Source organism: Bombina bombina, chromosome 4 (assembly GCF_027579735.1).
Source record: "Bombina bombina isolate aBomBom1 chromosome 4, aBomBom1.pri, whole genome shotgun sequence".
Taxonomy (NCBI): Eukaryota; Metazoa; Chordata; class Amphibia; order Anura; family Bombinatoridae; genus Bombina; species Bombina bombina.
In genome coordinates, this window is record NC_069502.1 from 868,149,413 (window position 1) to 868,169,304 (window position 19,892).

Consider the following 19,892-nt stretch of genomic DNA (forward strand, 5'->3'; position numbering starts at 1 on the left):
ATAGTCTACTATCGTACCTAGGAACTCCACCCTGTTGCTGGGAGTCAGGGAACTCTTTCCTGAGTTGATCTTCCAACCGTGAGATTGGAGCAAAAGAAGAAGAGCCCTCAAATTGATCCTCTGCGAGACTGAGCGATGGCGCCTGGACTAGGATGTCGTCCAAATAGGGGACCACAGCAATGCCTCTGGTCACCGCAAGTAGCGCCCCCATAATCTTTAAGATTCTCGGGGCCGTTGCCAGACCAAAAGGAAGGGCCACAAACTGGAAGTGTTGGTCCAGAAATGCAAATCTCAGGAACTTGAAGTGGTCCCTGTGGATTGGCACATGAAGGTAAGAGTCCTTCAATTCTAGGGTTCTCATGAACTGTCCCTCTTGAACTAGGGGAAGAAAGAAACTTGTTGAACACTTTAGGACCAGAATCGGGCGGAACATGCCCTCCTTCTTTGGAACCACAAAAGGATTTGAATAGTACCCTAGACCCCCCTTGGGGTACTGGTACGATGACACCTAGAGAGGAGAGATTCTCACACATTCTAGAAAGGCTTCTCTCTTTTCCGGTCTTGAAGACAGGTTTGGAAGGAGGAATGTGCCCCTGGGCGGATGGGATCTGAACCCTATCCTGTAGCCCTGGGCGACAACGTCCAGAACCCAAGCATCCTGAACGTCCTGCAACCATGCTTCTGAGAAGAGAGATAATCTGCCCCCTACTTGGTCCAGAGACCGGTCGGGGGCCGCCTCTTCATGACGATTTTGTCTTGGTGTGCTTCTTGCCCTGCTTAGACTTGTTCCAAGAATGAGCCGGTTTCCAAATTCCCTTGGACTGGTCCGCTTTTGCGGCAGGCTGCTGATTCTGGGCCTTGTCCGCACGAAAGGGACGAAGAGTAGATCCTTTAGGCTTAGCCTTCTTATCTTGTGGTAGGAAAGCTCCCTTGCCTCCCGTAACCGTGGATATGATCAAATCCAATCCTGGCTTGAACAGAATCTTTCCTTGAAAAGGCAGGGACAACAGCCTCAACTTAGAGGTCATGTCAGCAGACCAAAACTTTAGCCACAGAGCCCTGCAAGCTAAAACTGAAAAACCTGACACCTTTAGCGTTCAGGCGAATAATTTGCATATTGGCATCACATATGAAAGAATTGGCGATCTTCAGCACCTTAATCTTGTCCTGTATCTCGTTGATGGAAGTCTCCCCCTCGACCATTTCACACAGGGATTCACACTAATATGTCACAGCTCCGGCGACCTTGGCTACAGCCGATGCTGGCTAAAAAACAAACCCCGTGTGTTGAAACATTTTCCTTAACATGTTTTCCAACTTTTTATCCATGGGCTACTTAAACGACAAACTATCCTCCAGGGGAATAGTTGTCCGTTTCGCAAGCGTGGAGATAGCACCATCCACCTTAGGGACAGTACCCCACAGCTCCAGCTGAGAGTCTGGGACGGGGAACAGTTTCTTAAAGGAAGAAGAAGGGGAAAAGGAAGAACCTCCCATTCATTCTTAATAATAATTGCCATCTTAACAAGAACTGGGAAGGCCTGAGGCACCACCCTGTCCTCAAATACCTTATCCAGCTTAGGAATTACAGGTTCTTCTGGAAGTTTCGGTTTCGGAACCTCCAGCGTAGCAAGCACTTGCTTCAGCGAAAAGCGCACATTTTCCACCCTAAACCTAAAGTCAGGCAACTCCGTCGCCGGAGGTTTAGATGACACGGACTCTGACCCAGAAGGGGCTTCCTTCGAAGAGTCGGAGTGGGCCTCGTCATCTTATAATGCCTCAAATTTCCACAGGCGTAGACAACCCCTGGGTCGGGCTGCCATGATACGCCCTACGCTTGTGCTTAGCAGAACGTGGTAAGGCATGGATCACTTTCGATACCGCCATTTGCAGTTGATCCGTAAAATCTGACGGCCAACAAATCTCTCCCGCAGGAGTAATGGTTGAACCCTGGGGCGCTACATGTGCAATAGGAGATGGATGCAGGGAACACACCTCACGGGACAGGGACCCCTCAGAGGTGGACGGCTCAGTAGTACTAGACATCAGTTTGCTCTTAGATGTCGTAACTTTATTAAGGCATGTGGAACATAGTTAAGCAGGCTGATCTACTAGAACCTCCTCACAATAAACACAGGAATGAGACTTAGTTAAAGAGGGCGAGCCCTCTAACGCGTCAGAGTCTTCCATAGCTTGCGCTGATATTAAGGACTAGATTAACTTAATAAATAGGCACCCTTATAACCTCCAATGACCGGGGCACTTACCACCTCCTTTGACCCAGACTACAGAAACCGTTTCGTCTCCTGCGCCGCTGATCAACAGAGGAAGATACATAGCCACACCCGGTCACATAAAATGCCTGGCAGGAACCGCCCCTGATTAAGGAGAATACGTGCCAAAAAAGGGCCGTGCCATACTCCTGTAAGGTCACCTGAAAGTTCCACACATTGCCAGAGCCTCATATCGCACATAACGCAGCAATGACACAATATCATGTATAAACCCCCCCCCCCCGTTCAATAATCCCCTTTCCAGGAATATTAACCCTTGATTCTTTAAAGATAAAAGGCGTCACACTGTGACCCTGTTTTCCATGTTATTATGTAATAAAAATGAAACGATCTTACCAGAATCTATGCCGTGGAACAGGAACATGGCCCTTCAAGTGTGACAGGTTAGTAGCCTCACTGCTGACATGGACTTGAGTGTAAAAAGCAGGCAGCGAAACTTGTCAACGCCAATTGCTTGTGGAGCTGTTAATGAGTCGGGATGAGTTCGCAGAAAGACTCTCCCTGTATCTCCGGACTCTAACTTTCACCCAGGCTCTCACTAAGAGGCTGACAGGACTACTTAAAACTCTAGTCCCATTTAGAAGAGTACTACCCTCCATAAGAGACTACTCCGATCTTCGGCACTTCTCTGCCGTCCTCCTGTGATGAAAGGCAAAGACTGACTGGGGGATGAGGGAAGTGGGGGAGGTATTTAAGCCTTTGGTTGGGGTGTCTTTGCCTCCTCCTGGTGGCCAGGTTCATAATTCCCAACAGTAATAAATGAAGTTGTGGACTCTCCTCCCCTTTAGATGGAAACTACACTTCTCTATTATTTTGAAAGCTAAAAGGAAGAGCATAGACATTTAAAGCATTCTAGATTTCCTCCCCCCTGTTGAGGGAGTTATGTTAGCTTGCTACTTCCAACATCTTCCTGCTTTTTATCCTGTTGAGTTCAGCGCACTAAGAATTCTTTTACTCCTGTCATGTTTAACACACATGACTAATTCTATTGAGGCACATAAGATCTTCATGTGCGCTAAACCTAACAGGATGCAGAATGTATTTTATATGAAATATTGAAAACAATTATTAATAAAAAAAATACTTTAGAGGGGTTATTATACATTGTAATAAATCATTATAATATGGAATTATCTCTTTTTAATATGTTTACTAATTATAAATAATTTTTCCAATATTTTATATGAAATAAAAACATTAGTTACCTTAATATAACTCCTGTCGGGTTTAGCGAACATGAAGAACTTTTGTGCTTTAATAGCAATTTCCCCTAAACCCAACAGGAGTTGTATTAAAATGCATAATGTATTTATTTCATATAAAATATTGACAAACTAATATTTATAATTATTAATAAATAGCAAAAATATTAAAAATGTAATTAATTATTATAAATGATTTATTAGAATTTATAAGAACCTCTAAAGTAATTATTTATTTTTATTAATAAGATTTTTTCAACATTTTATTTAAAATAAATAAATAAAGCCCCTCATATAACTCCTTTCTGGTTTAGAGCACATGTAGAATGTATGTACCTCAACAGAAATAACTTATGTGACAGGAGTAAAATAATTATTCATGTATGCTAAACCCGACATGAGTTCTATTAGGGTACATTATGGATTTATTTTACATAAAATATTATTAATAAAAATTATTATAGAGGTTCTTAAAAATAATAAATCATAAGATTTTATTTTATAATTATAAATAATATTTTATATAAAATAAATAAATTGTCAGGTCTTCATGAGCACTAAAGCCCATAGCAGTTATATTGTGGTATGTTATGTGTTTTTTTTTTTAATATTCTTCACAATTATTAACATAGAGGCTCAAAATATCTGTGTGTGTGTGTGTATGTATAATATATATATATATATATAAATTTATATTTTGTGTGTATGTATATGTGCGTGTTGTGATGTCTGTCACGCTAATCTTTCTTTGGATCTTTTTTTTTTACCATGGACTTGTAATAATCAAGTTGTGTGCTAATCTTAGCGCTGTCAATCGATATTGCTTATTTATTTCCTAAGATATGTTGAGTCCATAGCATCATCAATGCTGGAGGAGGCAAAGAGCACCACAGTTAAAACTGTTAAGTATCACTTCCCTTCCCACAACTCCCAGTCATTCTCTTTGCCTGCGGTGCAAGGAGGAGGTGAAGTTTTGGTGTCTAAAGAAGATTTTATTTATTTCGCTTTAATCAAGATTTTATTATTTTGAAAGCCAGATCATTCTTTTCAAGATTGGGTTTAGCCGTATTCCACGTTAGTCTCTTCAGTAGGGCAGAGGTGGCTTTTAAGCAGTTAGGAACTTGTGGGGTGGGCCTCACTGCGTTTTCCTCACATTTTGCTGCCCTTGTATAGAAAGCCAAGTAGGTTTACTCGGTTCTCTCTTTTTTCCACAGGTCTCTGTGAGGAGTGGCTTCCTCTCATACCAGGTGAGCTGTCCTCCTGCCGGACAGCTAGATGTGCAAGTAAGTGCCTTTTTGTTTTCTGGGGATAGGAGGCTGGAATTTAAGGGGTTAAATCTACCCCAATTTCTCAAGCTGCAGCTATTGTGGGATTACAATCCTAGGTTTAGGATGTTCTTTGGGCAGTGAGCAGGCACGTAAATATGCATGTGGCAGTAGAGACTAAGTTAATATCCCTTAAGTGTTAGGAGTTAACTTTTTTTGGTGGCTCAGGAGTAAATTTTTGGTCTTTGAAATGCATCTGTTGTTTTTATTATTACAAAGTGTTTGGGAACTGATCGCACAATTGTGATGTTCTCAGCCGGCTCTGACAGATTTCTCAGTCAGAAAAGCGGCTTAGTTTCTTTTTTATCTTTGCTGTCAGCTGGAAGCGCGCGCTTTCATTACTAGTGGCGCAGTTTTCATAGCCGATTACGTGACGCTCTCTTTACATTGCAGAGACAGAGCCATTGCGACTGAGAGCAAGTTGGTTTATCACAGCTGTGCAGTTTTCAGCACCACCGATCGTTTCAAGTGGGAAGGTAGGCACCTCAGTCACTGACTGAGGTATGGAGGTCTTAAAAAGATTGTTTTTAATTCGAATTGCTGCATTTTTTTTTCTCCTCTACTTAGGGATCAATATAAATGCCATATAGAGGGAACTGGTCATTGATGTGAAAATGTTATATATACGTTGGGTGAATTTTTGTCTTAAAGAACAGGATGAGGGACAGCGCCTTGTTCAACATTTAAATGGGCAGTAACTTATATACTGTAAGTATACTTGCTAAATATTTTTCTCTGCATTATGGATCCGGATCCTGCTACTATGGACTGTATTCCACTAGAGTAAATCCTTTTTAAGATTTTAAGTCTTTTCTTAAAAGGAAATATGTGCATACCTTCCTAGAACTCTGTTCCTAAGGAATAAATGCTTCTGGCTCGTGACGATCAGATTGTTTTTATAGGCATATCTATCCTTCACATTAGAATAGATCTTTAGCAAGAATAACGCTATATGTTGAGCCTGATGTCTCTCAGGATGTTTTATTTTAGAGAGTATTTACATATGCAATTCTGTGCTGCAGTTTTTCACTTAACTAATGAAAGTAGTTAGGTTGTTGTCTTCTGAGCCTCATGTCTCTCAGGATGATGCTGTTTAGGCAATGCCACAGCTTTATCCTTAAACGTCCCAAGCCTTCATGGCGTCACATGCAGTGCCCAGCGGTTCCTCTAAATCTCCTGTAGGAGTGTATTTGCCTGCAAATTTTGCAGCTCAGGTATTCTCTCAATATCCGCGGCTTTATCTGCCATTCTTTTCCTTCAGGGAAAAAGCAAGAGGACATTTAAATATTCAGATAGTAAGGTTTCTGCTCCATTTCTGCTAAATATGTTGCTGGACAGCAAACTTCTGAGAAGATTACAGATCATTCTACTAGGGCTGTCTCTTCTTCTTGTGCTTTCAAAAATGAAGCTTCAGTGGAAAAGATTGCAAGACTGCAACTTGTTTTTCTCTTTTTTTCTTTTTATAAATTTGATACTTTTGCCTCGCATAAGGCTTCTTTTGGGAGAAAGGTTCTTCAAGCAGTGGTGCCTTCAGTTTAGGTCCCTCCCTGATCATCTGTGTCCTCTAGCTTGGGTATTGGTTCCCAAAAGTAATTGATGATGCAGTGGACTCACCATATCTTAGGAAAGAAAACAAAATGTATACTTACCTGATAAATTTCTTACTTTCCAGATATGGCGAGTCCACGGCCCTGCCCTTTATAGTAAGACAGTTCTTTTTAACTAACACCTCAGGCACCTCTACACCTTCTGTTACTCCTTTTTCTCCATTTACCTTCGGTCAAATAACTGGGGGTTGTGGGAAGGGAAGTGATACTTAACAGTTTTGACTATGGTGCTCTTTGCCTCCTCCTGCTGGCCAGGAGTGATATTCCCAACAGTAATTGAGGATGTAGTGGACTCACCATATCCGGAAAGAAAGAAATTTATCGGGTAAGCATGAATTTTGTTTTTGTCCAGCACTATCATTAGTGCGGCCATATATTTTCTCATTATTTACAATGATTATTTCAACACTGCTCCCAATTAGTAAAATAATACAAAACATTATAAAATGTATCATTGTAATCTCTCTTTACTGAAGTTCATTATTTACAGTTATTAATGAGGATTAAATTATTTTATAATCTAAGTTTCAAATTGTGAAGCTTCTGCCATAAATTACTCACCTGCAGAGACGGTTGATGGGGTCTCCACTGGCTGAATATTCTGAACAAGCTCTGCATCTGCTCCTGTGTCTAGATTATCATCACTGTGACTTGTTAGTTCTAATAGAGATTAAAAATATTTTTTTGATTTTGTTAATTAGATTTTAGTGCATTTATCTCACACAGATCTGGTTTTATGCAAATAAATAACTCAATCCAGGAAAAATAAATAAATAAATATCTGCATTGTGTCAACCCCACTGTGAACTGTATCCCTAAGTAACTCTGTGAACAGTCATATTCCACAACACATCAGTATTTCATGATTGTAATTTGTCTTCAGGTCCATCATTTACATAATTAGTAATAAGAATTAAAGTGACAGTAAAGTAAAAATTAAAATGTAATTATTTAGACAGAACAAATACATTTTAAACAACTTTGCAATTTACTTTTATCATCTAATTTTCTTAATCAACTATATCCAAGTAATGCATTGCTGATCCTTCAAAAAAAGATACCAAGAGAATTAAAAGGGATAGGAAAGTCAAAATTAAAGTGATGGTAAATACTAGCGTTTGTGTACGGCGCCAAGCCGGATTTCCCGCACGGCTATTGGCTAAGAGGAGGAAACGTCACCTCTCAGCCAAATAATAGCGTTCTGCCGTGGGCTACCTTAGCAGCTCAGTGCAGCGAACGTTGCAAACAAATAAAGGAGCTTTCAGAATGATTTTATACTTCATGAATGAAAGTCCCCTTTATTTGTTCCAATGGTAAATCCTAGCGTTTCACAAACACTAGGATTTACCATCACTTTAAACTTGCATGATTCAGAACATGTAATTTTAAGACACTTTGGAATTCACTACTATTTTCAAATGTGGTATGTGATATGCACATCTCTTACACTAATGGTAGCTAGCTGCTGATTGGTGCCTGCACACATTTTTCTCCTAGATGTGTTAATCTAGCTGCCAGTAGTGCAATGCTGTTCTTTCAACAAAGGATAACAAGATAATTAAGCTAATTTGATGATATAAATAAAGTTGTTTAAAACTGTATGTCCTATTCAAATCATGAAAGACAATTTTGGGGTTTCCAGTCCCTTTAAGTAAATTGGAAGTGGTTTCAAATTTAATGATCTATCTGAATCATGAAATAAAAAATTTTAATTTCATGCTCCTTTAAATCATTTCAGAATCTTAGGTTTCAAATTGTAAAAAAAACCAACAACATTAAAAGTAGCTTCTGCCATAGATCTCTCACCTGAATCTGATGGGGTCTTCACTGGCTTAGTGTTCTGTTCAGCATGTGCTCCTGTGTCTAGATTTTCATCCCTGTGATCTGCTAATTATAAAAAAAATCTTAAAATATATCAAAAAAATTTAAAGAACAAAAACAAACCATCCCTACAGTTCCGGGAAGCTCTCAACAGGTTACGCATGCACTCTGGCATTCAGTAATTTAATGCATGCGCATTCTAATCAGGAGTTTCCTGACTGACGTCACTGCTGTAGCGGTCATGTGACCACAGTTAGCCCCAAGTCGGCTAAGTTTAAAGAAGACCTAGCTGTGCCCATGCTTGAGATTTTGATTACAAATGTGAATGCATTGGTAGGAGTTTTAGATACTTAGTCTGACAGCCCTTTCGGGTAGGCTGGCAATTAACACGTCACACCAATAAAATAAATATATTTTTTTACGGTCTTAGAAGCTTCGGTTTTATAAAAAAAAGTAAGTGCATATTTATCATTTATATTACATAAATGTTTTGCAAGTTAAACAAAGAACATTTTTAAGTTGACTTTTCTAATCCTTTAATATGAATTTATATAGATGAAAATATAACTGGATTTAAAATAAATTTATGCCTCTACATTTTTATTTATTTTTTATTATTTCTTGTTTATAACAAGATATTTCATTAGCTCACACATGACTGATTCACTGTAGATTTACTCTCTGTTGGTCACTTCAGTAGTTTAAGTGCATTTCCTGAGTGAGATATTTATTACTACACCGCGTTACCTGAGCCCTCATTTCCTGGGATCTCCATAGTCCTTAGTGTTGGGTGAGTTTCCATCATGGCATCCTTGTAAAGCTCCTTGTGTCCCTCTATATACTCCCACTCCTCCATAGAGAAATACACGGCAACATCATCACACTTTATAGGCACCTGAAACACACACAGCTCATTCAGCGCTGACACCGGGACTGGTTCTGTCACACACTTTTACTGACAGAGCCAAAGTAATGTTACTGAGAACATACAGAGACACAGAGAGAAGGTAGGAAATACACACAGGGTCAGTAAAGTGAGTCACTGTGCCCTGGTGCAGGTATAATGTCACATTTCCTAGAAGTACTCACCTCTCTGCTCAGCTGCTGAATGATGCTGCGCGAGGTCTTCTTCACAATGGTGTATTCCTATAATATGCACAAGAAAATCATCAGACTCCATTTGCCTGGACTAAAAGTAGTTTCCTTCTCTTGATCATCACAAAACATATAAATGAATAATATATAGTGGATCATTTTGTGGGACCTCTAAGGATAAAAGCTGCTGAAGACATGAAATCAGGAATATAGACATTACTGGATCATTCATTAATGTACGATATACAGTTTGAGAGGATGTGATGGGGGGGGGGGTTGAGCCCTTGGTTAATAGGAGGTTGCTTCAGTGCTGGGGTCCCTTGGGTATTAAGGGTTTTTTGCAGCTGGGATCATGCAGAGGGGCCTTTCGGTTCAGGGGGGAGTTTTTGCAATAGAGGTCATGTAGTAGGGGGCTTTGTATGCTTGGGATTTTCTTTATGGTGGGAGGGGTCTTGGGTACAAGGATTAGTATATTTCTTTCATGTAATTAGCAAGAGTCCATGAGCTAGTGACGTATGGGATATACATTCCTACCAGGAGGGGCAAAGTTTCCCAAAACTCAAAATGCCTATAAATACACCCCTCACCACACCCACAAATCAGTTTTACAAACTTTGCCTCCTATGGAGGTGGTGAAGTAAGTTTGTGCTAGATTCTACGTTGATATGCCCTCCGCAGCAGGTTGGAGCCCGGTTTTCCTCTCAGCGTGCAGTGAATGTCAGAGGGATGTGAGGAGAGTATTGCCTATTTGAATTCAATGATCTCCTTCTACGGGGTCTATTTCATAGGTTCTCTGTTATCGGTCGTAGAGATTCATCTCTTACCTCCCTTTTCAGATCGACGATATACTCTTATATATACCATTACCTCTACTGATTCTCGTTTCAGTACTGGTTTGGCTTTCTACTACATGTAGATGAGTGTCCTGGGGTAAGTAAGTCTTATTTTCTGTGACACTCTAAGCTATGGTTGGGCACTTTTATATAAAGTTCTAAATATATGTATTCAAACATTTATTTGCCTTGACTCAGGATGCTCAACGTTCCTTATTTCAGACAGTCAGTTTCATATTTGGGATAATGCATATGAATAAATCAATTTTTTTCTTACCTTAAAATTTGACTTTTTTCCCTGTGGGCTGTTAGGCTCGCGGGGGCTGAAAATGCTTCATTTTATTGCGTCATTCTTGGCGCGGACTTTTTTGGCGCAAACATTTTTTTCCGTTTCCGGCGCCATACGTGTCGCCGGAAGTTGCGTCATTTTTTACGTTTTTTTGCGCCAAAAGTGGCGGCGTTCCGGATGCGGCGTCATTTTTGTCGCCAAAAGCATTTAGGCGCCAAATAATGTGGGCGTCTTTTTTGGCGCTAAAAAATATGGGCGTCACTATTGTCTCCACATTATGTAAGTCTCATTATTTATTGCTTCTGGTTGCTAAAAGCTTGTTCACTGGCATTTTTTTCCCATTCCTGAAACTGTCATTTAAGGAATTTGATCAATTTTGCTTTATATGTTGTTTTTTTCTATTACATATTGCAAGATGTCCCAGATTGACACTGAGTCAGAAGATACTTCTGGAAAAACGCTGCCTGGTGCTGGATCTACCAAAGTTAAGTGTATCTGCTGTAAACTTGTGGTTTCTATTCCTCCAGCTGTTGTTTGTAATGAATGTCATGACAAACTTGTTAATGCAGATAATGTTTCCTTTAGTAATGTTACATTACCTGTTGCTGTTCCATCAACATCTGATACTCAGAGTGTTCCTGTTAAAATAAGAGATTTTGTTTCTAAATCCATTAAGAAGGCTATGTCTGTTATTCCTCCTTCTAGTAAACGTAAAAGGTCTTTTAAAACTTCTCATTTTTCAGATGAATTTTTAAATGAACATCATCATTCTGATTCTGATAATGGTTCCTCTGGTTCAGAGGATTCTGTCTCAGAGGTTGATGCTGATAAATCTTCATATTTATTCAAAATGGAATTTATTCGTTCTTTACTTAAAGAAGTCTTAATTGCATTAGAAATAGAGGATTCTGGTCCTCTTGATACTAAATATGAACGTTTAAATAAGGTTTTTAAATCTCCTGTAGTTATTCCAGAAGTTTTTCCTGTCCCTGATGCTATTTCTGAAGTAATCTCCAGGGAATTGAATAATTTGGGTAATTCATTTACTCCTTCTAAACGTTTTAAGCAATTATATCCTGTGCCATCTGACAGATTAGAATTTTGGGACAAAATCCCTAAAGTTGATGGGGCTGTCTCTACTCTTGCTAAACGTACTACTATTCCTACGGCAGCGAGTACTTCCTTTAAGGATCCTTTAGATAGGAAGATTGAATCCTTTCTAAGAAAAGCTTACTTATGTTCAGGTAATCTTCTTAGACCTGCTATATCTTTAGCGGATGTTGCTGCAGCTTCAACTTTTTGGTTAGAAGCTTTAGCGCAACAAGTAACAGATCATAATTCTCATAGCATTGTTAATCTTCTTCAACATGCTAATAACTTTATTTGTGATGCCATCTTTGATATCATTAGAGTTGATGTCAGGTATATGTCTCTAGCTATTTTAGCTAGAAGAGCTTTATGGCTTAAAACTTGGAATGCTGATATGTCTTCTAAGTCAACTTTGCTTTCCCTTTCTTTCCAGGGTAATAAATTATTTGGTTCTCAGTTGGATTCTATTATCTCAACTGTTACTGGAGGGAAAGGAACTTTTTTACCACAGGATAAAAAATCTAAAGGTAAATTTAGGTCTAATAATCGTTTTCGTTCCTTTCGTCACAATAAGGAACAAAAGCCTGATCCTTCACCCACAGGAGCGGTATCAGTTTGGAAACCATCTCCAGTCTGGAATAAATCCAATCCTTTTAGAAAACCAAAGCCAGCTCCCAAGTCCACATGAAGGTGCGGCCCTCATTCCAGCCCAGCTGGTAGGGGGCAGATTACGATTTTTCAAAGAAATTTGGATCAATTCAATTCACAATCTTTGGATTCAAAACATTGTTTCAGAAGGGTACAGAATTGGCTTCAAGATAAGGCCTCCTGCAAAGAGATTTTTTCTTTCGCGTGTCCCAGTAAATCCAGCGAAGGCTCAAGCATTTCTGAAATGTGTTTCAGATCTAGAGTTGGCTGGAGTAATTATGCCAGTTCCAGAACAGGGGCTGGGGTTTTATTCAAATCTCTTCATTGTACCAAAGAAGGAGAATTCCTTGAGACCAGTTCTGGATCTAAAAATATTGAATCGTTATGTAAGGATACCAACATTCAAAATGGTAACTATAAGGACTATCCTGCCTTTTGTTCAGCAAGGGCATTATATGTCCACAATAGATTTACAGGATGCATATCTGCATATTCCGATTCATACAGATCACTATCAGTTTCTGAGATTCTCTTTCCTAGACAAGCATTACCAGTTTGTGGCTCTGCCGTTTGGCCTAGCAACAGCTCCAAGAATTTTTACAAAGGTTCTCGGTGCCCTTCTGTCTGTAATCAGAGAACAGGGTATTGTGGTATTTCCTTATTTGGACGATATCTTGGTACTTGCTCAGTCTTCACATTTAGCAGAATTTCATACGAATCGACTTGTGTTGTTTCTTCAAGATCATGGTTGGAGGATCAATTTACCGAAAAGTTCATTGATTCCTCAGACAAGGGTAACCTTTTTAGGTTTCCAGATAGATTCAGCGTCCATGACTCTGTCTCTGACAGACAAGAGACGTCTAAAATTGATCTCAGCTTGTCGAAACCTTCAATCACAATCATTCCCTTCGGTAGTCTTATGCATGGAAATTCTAGGTCTTATGACTGCTGCATCGGACGCGATCCCCTTTGCTCGTTTTCACATGCGACCTCTTCAGCTCTGTATGCTGAACCAGTGGTGCAGGGATTACACAAAGATATCTCAATTAATATCTTTAAAACCGATTGTACGACACTCTCTGACGTGGTGGACAGATCACCATCGTTTAGTTCAGGGGGCTTCTTTTGTTCTTCCGACCTGGACTGTAATTTCAACAGATGCAAGTCTGACAGGTTGGGGAGCTGTTTGGGGGTCTCTGACAGCACAAGGGGTTTGGGAATCTCAGGAGGTGAGTTTACCAATCAATATTTTGGAACTCCGTGCAATTTTCAGAGCTCTTCAGTCATGGTCTCTTCTAAATAGAGAATCGTTCATTTGTTTTCAGACAGACAATGTCACAACTGTGGCATACATCAATCATCAAGGAGGGACTCACAGTCCTCTGGCTATGAAAGAAGTATCTCGAATACTGGTATGGGCGGAATCCAGCTCCTGTCTAGTTTCTGCGGTTCATATCCCAGGTATAGACAATTGGGAAGCGGATTATCTCAGTCGCCAAACGTTACATCCGGGCGAATGGTCTCTTCACCCAGAGGTATTTCTTCAGATTGTTCAAATGTGGGGACTTCCAGAAATAGATCTGATGGCTTCTCATCTAAACAAGAAACTTCCCAGGTATCTGTCCAGATCCAGGGATCCTCAAGCGGAAGCAGTGGATGCATTGTCACTTCCTTGGAAGTATCATCCTGCCTATATCTTTCCGCCTCTAGTTCTTCTTCCAAGAGTAATCTCCAAGATTCTGAAGGAATGATCGTTTGTTCTGCTGGTGGCTCCAGCATGGCCTCACAGGTTTTGGTATGCGGATCTTGTCCGGATGGCCTCTTGCCAACCGTGGACTCTTCCGTTAAGACCAGACCTTCTGTCGCAAGGTCCTTTTTTCCCATCAGGATCTCAAATCCTTAAATTTAAAAGGTATGGAGATTGAACGCTTGATTCTTAGTCAAAGAGGTTTCTCTGACTCTGTGATTAATACTATGTTACAGGCTCGTAAATCTGTATCTAGGAAGATATATTATAGAGTCTGGAAGACTTACATTTCTTGGTGTCTTTCTCATCATTTTTCTTGGCGTTCTTTTAGAATTCCGAGAATTTTACAGTTTCTTCAGGATGGTTTGGATAAAGGTTTGTCTGCAAGTTCCTTGAAAGGACAAATCTCTGCTCTTTCTGTTCTTTTTCACAGAAAGATTGCTAATCTTCCTGATATTCATTGTTTTGTACAAGCTTTGGTTCGTATAAAGCCTGTCATTAAGTCAATTTCTCCTCCTTGGAGTTTGAATTTGGTTCTGGGGGCTCTTCAAGCTCCTCCGTTTGAACCTATGCATTCATTGGACATTAAATTACTTTCTTGGAAAGTTTTGTTTCTTTTGGCCATCTCTTCTGCTAGAAGAGTTTCTGAATTATCTGCTCTTTCTTGTGAGTCTCCTTTCTGATTTTTCATCAGGATAAGGCGGTGTTGCGAACTTCTTTTAAATTTTTACCTAAGGTTGTGAATTCTAACAACATTAGTAGAGAAATTGTGGTTCCTTCATTATGTCCTAATCCTAAGGAGAGATCATTGCATTCTTTGGATGTAGTTAGAGCTTTGAAATATTATGTTGAAGCTACTAAGAATTTCCGAAAGACTTCTAGTCTATTTGTTATCTTTTCTGGTTCTAGGAAAGGTCAGAAAGCCTCTGCCATTTCTTTGGCATCTTGGTTGAAATCTTTAATTCATCATGCTTATGTCGAGTCGGGTAAAACTCCGCCTCAAAAGGATCACAGCTCATTCTACTAGGTCAGTTTCTACTTCCTGGGCATTTAGGAATGAAGCTTCGGTTGATCAGATTTGCAAAGCAGCAACTTGGTCTTCTTTGCATACTTTTACTAAATTCTACCATTTTGATGTGTTTTCTTCTTCTGAAGCAGTTTTTGGTAGAAAAGTACTTCAGGCAGCTGTTTCAGTTTGATTCTTCTGCTTATAATTTCAGTTTTTTTCATTATAAGATTTAAACTTTATTTTGGGTGTGGATTATTTTCAGCGGAATTGGCTGTCTTTATTTTTTCCCTCCCTCTCTAGTGACTCTTGCGTGGAAGATCCACAAAAAGATAGATTAAAGCCTTTACTATCCATTCCCCAGCTTTGCATAACCAAAATTGTCATATTACTATACTTTATAAACGCTAAAACTCAAAATCTCTGCAGGCTGCCTCTTATCTCAGTGCTTTTCACAGCCAGACAGTGCTAGTTCATTAGATAGATAGATACTAATGTATAGTTAGTCCAATAAAAAAAAAAAAAAGTATCATTGCTCAATGCAATAATCTTGTTATTTTGATATCTAAATCTCTGGACTAACACGGCTACTCCAATATCAAATATATATATATATATATATATATATATATATATATATATATATACATATACATACACACACACATACACACTATTGTGCTCATTCATGTTGAGTTATGCAGGAACCGGCACTGATTGGCTAAAATGGCAGTTTGTAAAAAGCACTGAGAGAAGGAGCAGTCTACAGAGGCTTAGATACAGGTAATCAAAGTAAAATATAACAGTGTTTGTTATGCAACGCTGGCAATTGGGTTATTATGGTATTATCTATCTTTTTTTAAACAAACTTTTTCAATTAGACTGTCCCTTTAATTTAGGGTCAATGAGATTATCTGGGTGAGCTGACGTTGGAATTAGTAAGAAAGTCTGTGTAAGATGAAGTTAGGGATAGTGATAAGGTCTGGGTGAGATGAAGTTAGGGTTAGTAAAATGAAGTTAGGGTCAGTGAGATGGTCTGGGTGAGCTGAAGTTAGGGTCAGTGAGGTGGTCTGGGTGAGCTGAAGTTAAGGTCAGTGAGATGGTCTGGGTGAGCTGAAGTTAAGGTCAGTGAGATGGTCTGGGTGAGCTGAAGTTAGGGTCAGTGAGATGGTCTGGGTGAGCTGAAGTTAGGGTCAGTGAGATGGTCTGGGTGAGCTGAAGTTAGGGTCAGTGAGATGGTCTGGGTGAGCTGAAGTTAGGGTCAGTGAGATGGTCTGGGTGAGCTGAAGTTAGGGTCAGTGAGATGGTCTGGGTGAGCTGAAGTTAGGGTCAGTGAGATGGTCTGGGTGAGCTGAAGTTAGGGTCAGTGAGATGGTCTGGGTGAGCTGAAGTTAGGGTCAGTGAGATGGTCTGGGTGAGCTGAAGTTAGGGTCAGTGAGATGGTCTGGGTGAGCTGAAGTTAGGGTTAGTGAGATGGTCTGGGTGAGCTGAAGTTAGGGCTAGTGAGATGGTCTGGGTGAGCTGAAGTTAGGGCTAGTGAGATGGTCTGGGTGAGCTGAAGTTAGGGTCAGTCAGATGGTCTGGGTGAGCTGAAGTTAGGGTCAGTCAGATGGTCTGGGTGAGCTGAAGTTAGGGTCAGTGAGATGGTCTGGTGTATCAGAAACAGCACATGACATTCCCTAGTAGCTCTCACCTCTCCGGTCAGCAGGCAGATGATGCCCAGGGCTTGACTCAGGAACTGCTCTGCCATTTGCTTCCTGTATATGCTCATCTTGTTTATCGTCAGTGACTAAGTCAGATGTTATAATAAACGTGACACCTGCGAGAACAAAGGAAAAACTGCAACGTGAGAGATGGGAAATAATTAGAGTTCTTCCTTACATTTATATTATGGTAAAAATTATGTTTATGTGATATTAAACCTGTTTACAATATAATAAAACACATGTGACCAGCTGCATGAAGAGCAGATAACATAAAGTGATAAAATGTGACAATCTTTACATACCAGGTTTGTCAAACATTATGGAGAGACACAGTTATTTAATATTAGGACCATGAGAAGCAAGAGAAGGTGACTGTACACATAAATATGCCAAGTTATTTAATATATCAGGAAGCAGATGTAAAACATTAAGTGCCACAGCTCCCTGGTTACCAGTCATTTTGCAATTTATGGGATTATTCAAACTGGTAGCTCTGTCTTGCTGCCCCTCAGTTCTTCATCTGCTATTTATGCCCAAACCAGAATCTGCCCTTGAATCAGATAACCCCTATATTACCTTAATCATAGGATAAAATGACAAATCATGGGAGGCTGCTTAAGTGAGGAAACAACAAATACTGTGCACCAAGTAAGTATTTGCCCTACTACATGTGCTGTAAGACTGGTCCTTATACCTACTATCCTCTGAACAACTGTGCTTGTGCTTCATATAATTATAAATATTGTATTGCTCTGGGACATGGTTTCCTCTTCATATTCAGTTAAATTGCTTCATGACACACCTCACTTTTCACCTCTTTTAATGCCATTAAGATAGTAATAAATTGTTAAAAATAGCAACAATAATAAACATTTTTTTTACAAACTTTTTCCCAGTTATGTCACATCCTGTAAAGGGCCACCTTGTAAACCACCCTGCAGACTGACTTCCTGTGACCCCATCACATATACAAGTGATAAATATACAATTATTATACACGTCAGACTTTTAGCCATCACTATAACACACAGACTGTACCTCATCAAGTCCTCACTCCCTCAAATACAGCTTGTTCATAGTACCAGCCCCCCTTTGTATCACACCCCAGTCACTGTACAGACTCGTAGCCCCCTCTGTCTAACACCCCAGGTCCTGTACAGACCCTCTGCCCCCTTTTTCTTACACCCCAGTCACTGTACAGACCCTCTGCCCCCTTTCTCACACTTCGGCCCCTGTACAGACCCTCTGTTTCACACCTCGGCCCCTGTACAGATCCTCTGTCTCACACCTCGGACCCTGTACAGACCCTCTGTCTCATACCTCGGACCCTGTACAGACCCTCTGCCCGCTTTGTCTTACACCCCAGTCACTGTACATACCCTCTGCCCCTTGTCTCACACCTCAGCCCCTTGTCTCACACCTCAGCCCCTATACAGACCCTCTGCCCCCTTTTTCTTACACCCCAGTCACTGTACAGACCCTCTGCCCCCTGTCTCACACCTCGGCCCCTGTACAGACCCTCTGTCTCACACCTCGGCCCCTGTACAGACCCTCTGTCTCACACCTCGGCCCCTGTACAGACCCTCTGTCTCACACCTCGGCCCCTGTACAGACCCTCTGTCTCACACCTCGGCCCCTGTACAGACCCTCTGCCCGCTTTGTCTTACACCCCAGTCACTGTACATACCCTCTGCCCCTTGTCTCACACCTCAGCCCCTGTACAGACTCTCTGCCCCCTTTGTCTCACACCCCAGTCACTGTACAGACCCTCTGCCCCCTGTCTCACACCTCGTCCCTGTACAGACTCTCAACTCCCTCTCTCTCACACCCCAGTCCCTGTACAAACCCTCTGCCCCCTTCTGTCTCACACTCGGCCCCTGTACAGACCCTCTGTCTCACACCTCGGCCCCTGTACAGATCCTCTGTCTCACACCTCGGCCCCTGTACAGATCCTCTGTCTCACACCTCGGCCCCTGTACAGATCCTCTGTCTCACACCTCGGCCCCTGTACAGATCCTCTGTCTCACACCTCGGCCCCTGTACAGATCCTCTGTCTCACACCTCGGCCCCTGTACAGATCCTCTGTCTCACACCTCGGCCCCTGTACAGATCCTCTGTCTCACACCTCGGCCCCTGTACAGATCCTCTGTCTCACACCTCGGCCCCTGTACAGATCCTCTGTCTCACACCTCGGCCCCTGTACAGATCCTCTGTCTCACACCTCGGCCCCTGTACAGACCCTCTGCCCATTTTGTCTTACACCCCAGTCACTGTACATACCCTCTGCCCCTTGTCTCACACCTCGGCCCCAGTACAGACCCTCTGCCCCCTTTGTCTCACACCCCAGTCACTGTACAGACCCTCTGACCCCTGTCTCACACCTCGGCCCTGTACAGACTCAACTCCCTCTCTCTCACACCCCAGTCCCTGTACAAACCCTCTGCCCCTTCTGTCTCACACCTTGGCCCCTGTAAAAGACTCTCAACCCCCTCTCTCTCACATCCCAACTCCTGTACAGACTCTAAGCCCACCTCTGTCTCACACCTTGGCCCCTGTAGAGACTCTCAGCCCCTCTCTATAGTTCTCACATCCCAGTCCTGTACTGGCTCTCAGTCCCTTTCTGCCTCACACCTAAGCCCCTCTCTAACTCAGCCCGCAGCCCCTGTACAGACTCTCAGCCCCCCTCTGTCTCACACCTCAGCCCCTGTACGAATTCTCAGCCCCTCTCTGTCTCACACCTCAGCCCCTGTACAGACTCTCAGCCCCCCTCTGTTTAACACCGCAGCCCCTGTACAGACTCTCAGCCCCCCTGTCTCACACCTCAGCCCCATTACAGACTCTCAGCCCCCCTCTGTCTCACACCTCAGCCCCTGTACAGACTCTCAGCCCCCCTCTGTCTCACACCTCAGCAAATGTACAGACTCTCAGCCCCCCTCTGTCTCACACCTCAACCCCTGTACAGACTCTCAGCCCCCCTCTGTTTAACACCGCAGCCCCTGTACAGACTCTCAGCCCCCCTCTGTCTCACACCTCAGCCCCTGTACAGACTCTCAGCCCCCCTCTGTTTAACACCGCAGCCCCTGTACAGACTCTCAGCCCCCATTTGTCTCACACCTCAGCCCCTGTACAGACTCTGTACCCCTCTGTCTCACAACCCAGCCCCTGTTCCCTCTCTTTCTCTCTCACACACCTCAGCCCCCCTCTGTCTCACACACTAGCCCTTGTACAGA

General features: G+C 41.8%; 1 protein-coding gene across 3 annotated transcripts in view; it reads right to left on the reverse strand.

Moving 5' to 3' along the window:
* The window catches only part of LOC128657353 (zinc finger protein with KRAB and SCAN domains 3-like), an 86,892-nt gene extending 70,113 nt beyond the window's left edge, over positions 1–16,779 (reverse strand). For 2 of the 3 annotated variants that reach the window (XM_053711667.1, XM_053711669.1), the window contains exons 1-5: positions 16,650–16,779; positions 9,339–9,395; positions 8,997–9,144; positions 8,235–8,315; positions 6,990–7,088 (exon numbers count right to left, since the gene is read on the reverse strand). In XM_053711667.1, the coding sequence (XP_053567642.1) occupies positions 6,990–7,088; positions 8,235–8,315; positions 8,997–9,144; positions 9,339–9,395; positions 16,650–16,727 (463 nt within the window). In that variant the 5' untranslated portion in view covers positions 16,728–16,779. The remainder of the gene's footprint in view (positions 1–6,989; positions 7,089–8,234; positions 8,316–8,996; positions 9,145–9,338; positions 9,396–16,649) is intronic. The other variant, XM_053711668.1, reaches the window with a different exon arrangement.
* Between the last annotated feature and the right edge of the window lie 3,113 nt (positions 16,780–19,892).